The sequence below is a fragment of the Saccostrea cucullata genome, unplaced genomic scaffold (assembly GCF_032062105.1).
Source record: "Saccostrea cucullata isolate Sc308-1 unplaced genomic scaffold, CSIRO_AGI_Scuc_v1 ctg4799, whole genome shotgun sequence".
In the NCBI taxonomy this organism is placed as follows: domain Eukaryota; kingdom Metazoa; phylum Mollusca; class Bivalvia; order Ostreida; family Ostreidae; genus Saccostrea; species Saccostrea cuccullata.
This window is the reverse complement of record NW_026931526.1, coordinates 38,412-43,274: the sequence shown is the minus strand read 5'-3', so window position 1 is coordinate 43,274 and position 4,863 is coordinate 38,412. Positions and strand designations below refer to the sequence as shown.

At 33.8% G+C, this 4,863-nt stretch overlaps 1 protein-coding gene across 1 annotated transcript; it reads left to right on the top strand.

Moving 5' to 3' along the window:
• The first annotated feature begins 653 nt into the window (after positions 1 to 653).
• On the top strand, positions 654 to 3,791 carry LOC134232863 (uncharacterized). Its single transcript, XM_062714838.1, has 2 exons — positions 654 to 781; positions 1,730 to 3,791. Exon 2 carries the CDS (start codon positions 1,731 to 1,733, stop codon positions 3,789 to 3,791), a length of 2,061 nt encoding a protein of 686 aa, XP_062570822.1. The 5' UTR covers positions 654 to 781; position 1,730.
• The last annotated feature ends 1,072 nt before the right edge of the window (positions 3,792 to 4,863 follow it).

Below are 4,863 nucleotides of genomic sequence, written 5' to 3'. Positions count from 1 at the left end.
GATAAAAATTTCTAATTTTAACTAGACCTTTCTGAGAAGTTCAAAGAACCTTGAAGCACATTGAGAGGCATATAATGAAAATTGTTGCAGGAAAAGATTTAATTTTCAAGCTTCATTTAAAGAATTTTTGAATTAATTTATTAATTAAAGAGTTGTCCTTCCTAGCTGAGGGTCGGGGTCCCTTAACTAAACACTTGTGTTTATTCACGAAAAAAAAATACTGCAGAGAAATGACCTCATGTTTAATATTCATGTAAACTTTCCAAGTTGAATTCAATTTTGTTTTAATTCTTCATAGATTATTATAATAAAAAATCCCATGAATGTGTCATCAATTATTTATTGCAAGAAAAATACTCATACTTTAACTGATTTAAACTTTAGTCTTTAAATATTAACTAAGACACCTACATGTATTTCTAAAACACGAAAATGCCCAATAAATGAAAAAAAACCCTTAAAGGATATGATGGGACAAGTTATGATCAAATCAACTTTGTTTATTCCCCTATTGGACAATATGTCAGTTTCTGTGAAATGAAAGCATGAGTATTTATATTTAGAACACTTTAATTTTTTTCAGTTACCAGATGTTTTCTTCAAGATTACACATTCTTGTACTTCCTTGAACGAAGACAGATCTGCTTTCTTTTCAGCCTATTACAAATAATGGCCGTTCATAAAATTAAAAATGAGATTCATTGTATTTTACCGAGTTCTTGGAATTTACCGCTTTTATGGTAGTACATGCACCGGTAATATTTTATAGAACATAAATCAGGTAAGTGACATTTGTTGTTTTAATCTGATCTTTAACACCCATCGCTGCAAAGTGAGTCGAGTGCTTACTTTATATGAACATGTAAATATATGTACATGTAGGTACCCACTGTTTTTATACCCCCCGCTTGAAAAGCGGGAGGGTATATAGTAATCGTTAATTCCGTCCGTCTGTACGTCCGTCCGTCCGTCTGTTACGCTTTCGGGTGCCCATCTCTTATCCTCAACCCCTCTTGTACCACAGAATGAAATTTTATGATTTTTTCACAGAATCTTTATTACATATTGCCAATGTGCCCCTCCTATTTAACTTTTTGATCAGACATACAGTTTGGGTTTCCTGGCCACAACAAAACATGGACTTTGCAATTATAACTATATGGAGGCGGGGGGGGGGGTATCAATTAGTGAGCTCATCGCTCACAGTACCTCTAGTTTTTTTTTTTTTATCAAAATTGGGAGATCGTGGATTTTCGTTGACAAATGCTTATCACCTTTAAAGTTACAAAAGGTATGCATCTTTTGCGTGGGACATTAAAAACCGAGGTAACGTTAGAAATCGAGACAGGCTGTAGCATTTCTTTTGGCTGACCTTTAATTTTAAATAATTTGTAATATCATTTTTGCATAATTTAAAATATTATAATCTTTTATTTTAAATACCGATAACTTTCGTAAGTTTTAAAACATTTCGAAAATTTTCCTGCTGCGAACAATGGTATATATTAATAAATATGTATATTAATTATAACTCACCTGATCAAACACTAATAAAGCACAGGTTCACAAACAATTTTAAATCCAATTCAGCTGAGGAGGCATTTTAAAATTGTCATTTCAGACAAAAAACATACCACGCTGAAAAGTATTTTGAAAAAGTACTGTAACAGTTATTTTCTTATATTTTTACTATTTTGCTTCTTTATCATTCTTTTTGTTTAATTTACAGAATGGCTCACATTCCCCGCCTATCAGAGATCCTGTATGTAGGTCTGTGTTGTGAAATAGGGACACCAACAGAAGTGACGATCAGAAGGGACGTGCTGGACATGGGTGACACGATAGATGAAAAGATATCTAAAATTTCGAAAGATGTAGATACCACAAGAAGAATGTTAAGCGGTAGTTATAGAGAAGGCTTTAGGTTTAATACATCTGACAGAGATTATATGATGTGGCTTTGTGAACGTTATTTTTTAATAAATGACATTTCTCAGTTGAGGGACTATTCATCAAATCTTGACATTATTCTCATGGATGTCACAGATACACCACCAGGATTTGTAAGACTACAGCTTCTTACACGTCCTGTATATAATTTCTTTACATCAGCATTCGTTCCTTTAAATGATCGAATTTACATTTCTAGCTTCTTTCTGAGGCAGTTTTTCGTTGAAAAGTGTTCTAGTTTAATGAAGTATCAACATGGTCACGAACATGGCCCTTGCTTCAGTGGGTATTTGTCGGGAGATGTTGATATAGCATTCTGCTTTACCTGCAAATATTGGCCCCCTCAAACAAATGACTGGATTGAAAGATGTTTCAGACACAATTGGCCTCCTGCAAGTGTGCTTAAAGATATCTTAAACAATAATTACCACTGTGTGGCTATTGGGAGTAATGACACTAGCGTTGGGAATATATTCAATTGGAGATTTTCCTTTTCTCTTGCAGAACAAAAACTCGTGTATTCCATGAATCATACTCAATTTATGTGTTATGGCCTTCTCAAAATATTTCTCAAAGAGGTAATCAATAAGAACGTAGAAGAACCATTACTGTGTTCTTACTTCATGAAGACTTCAATGTTCTGGTTAATACAAATTGGACATGTGAGGTGGTCTCCTGACAATCTATTAGAATGCTTTTGGAAGTGTTTAAAATATCTCATTCTGTGTGTATACCGTGGTAAATTTGCCAATTTCTTTATTCCACAGAACAATTTGTTTATAAATAAGATTGTCGGCATTGCACGTGAGTCTTTATTAAATCAACTTTATCAGTATTACAGAATGGGCGTATCCTGCCTACAACTAAGCTCTACAGTCAGATCTATCCTAGAGCCAGCCCTCAGCGGTCCATGTGATATTCAATTTTCTGGAAGAGTATGTGAGGAAATTGGATGTGTAATAAACGATCTGCAAATGCTAGAGGAATTACAAGAAATTGTTTTAATGCCATGTCATTTCTTTTTATTTTTAAAATCTATGGACACATTGTTAAATTTGTCACTGTCACCGTATAGTTCCTTAACATTACAGTGTTGTACAGCTGATGTTCTTGCACTGACCACTTTTGTGATTTTAAAGTATTCGTCTAATTCTAAAAATAAACTTATGTACAATTTGGGAAAAATGCTGTGCAACATGTTGAAAGTGTCTGCACGGATAGGAACCATCTCGCATTCACTGTATTTAGCATTGTATTACTTTAGGACAGGGAGATACAATAAAGCACTTAATGTTTCTAATCTGGTGAAACAAAGACTTTCAGAACACTTTATTTTGTATTACACCACACCAGTAGACAGACACAGATATAGTGAAGAAATAAGTCATTTATCTTTGTCTAGAAAAATGAAAGCCACCTGGGTTGTGAATCTTAAGTTTTATTATGGGATATACTTCATTGAAGAATTAATATTAGAGCAAGTAGAGGATAAATTAAAAACACCGCATGGCCAATTTAGAACTTATCCAATTTTTATATTGGTAGAAATGCTGTCTGCTTTATCAAACTACCGCCTTGGTAATAGAGCTCAGTATCTACAGTCACTGACAGACCTTCACACACTGCTCCTTTACGATGATGGAAGATATATACTACCATTCCACAGAGACATTTCCTGGCAGATACTAGGAATCTGTCAGCAAGTTGTCGGAGACTTACACGGGGCTTTACAATCCTACCAAGAATCGCTGAAACAAAAATCAGGACACGGAACAGAGATGGCAGCACATTCAAGAATTCACAATATTCGGCATCAACTAAGTAAAAATCGACGAGTATGATATAAATTCCTGTTATCAATTACTTTTACTTTTTATCAAAGATGTAGAAAACAGGGTAAAATGAAAATTATGAATTATAAATTAAAGTTCTTGTGAGAATGTATTAAACAGTTCCGATAAACATGTCAGTATAAAAAATTCGGACCACTTGTCAATGTCCAAGAACCTGCTTCATTTAACATGAGGTCATTTCAGGAATAGAATAACCTTCCCCGAAATAACCAGGAATGTCTCGTTAGAAGTAGGCCACGCCGATTCCGAGCTTGTCTGGACAACCGAGGGGGTTAACCCGTTACTGTTTCACAATGTTGGTGGATTTGCTGTGTTATCCTGTGTTAGTTTTGACCGCTATTTTGGAGAATAATTTCTTTTCTGACTGTACACAGGGTTTCGAATAAATTGACAAAAATTTCCTTAATGTTTTTCAATCATTTTTTTTCCTTTCTGGCCTCACGATTGAAATCTATATGTCTTTCTGGTTGTTTTTTTTTTTTAAAAAGATCTATGAACTGTTGAAAATATATTTTTGTATTTTCGATAATTTTTAATTTCAATTGTATGATTATTTTTACTCTGCTGAATTTACAGGACTAGATATGGGCAATTGGTCCCAAAGTCACCGAGTGGAAATAGTACAGAATCAGTTGCAATTTCGTGAGCGGAATAGATAAAGACGGAAAAAAGGATGCTTAAATAGGCAAAAGCCCAAGGTTGTGTTTAAGTAAACATAATTATACTTTTGATTATTTTTTCTTATGTGTCTACAAGATTCCGTGAATTATCTATGTCCCAGTTATTGTGAAATGAATTTATTAGTGATGAACATCTTTGAAAATTGTGATCAGACACACGGTTTCTTTTGTTAATTTCATGTTAGGCATTCAAATCTTCGTGGATTATTTGTGCCATTTCCAGAAGAGTATTTACAATTTACGCTACTTATTTTCAACATTGTTCATATCAATTTGGTTAATTTGTCATTGCCTTTTTGGTGCTGTTCAATAAATTTATTTACCTCTCCCTTTGTTCTCATTTGAATGTTACTTGTAGATGTCCAGTGAATGGAATCTTA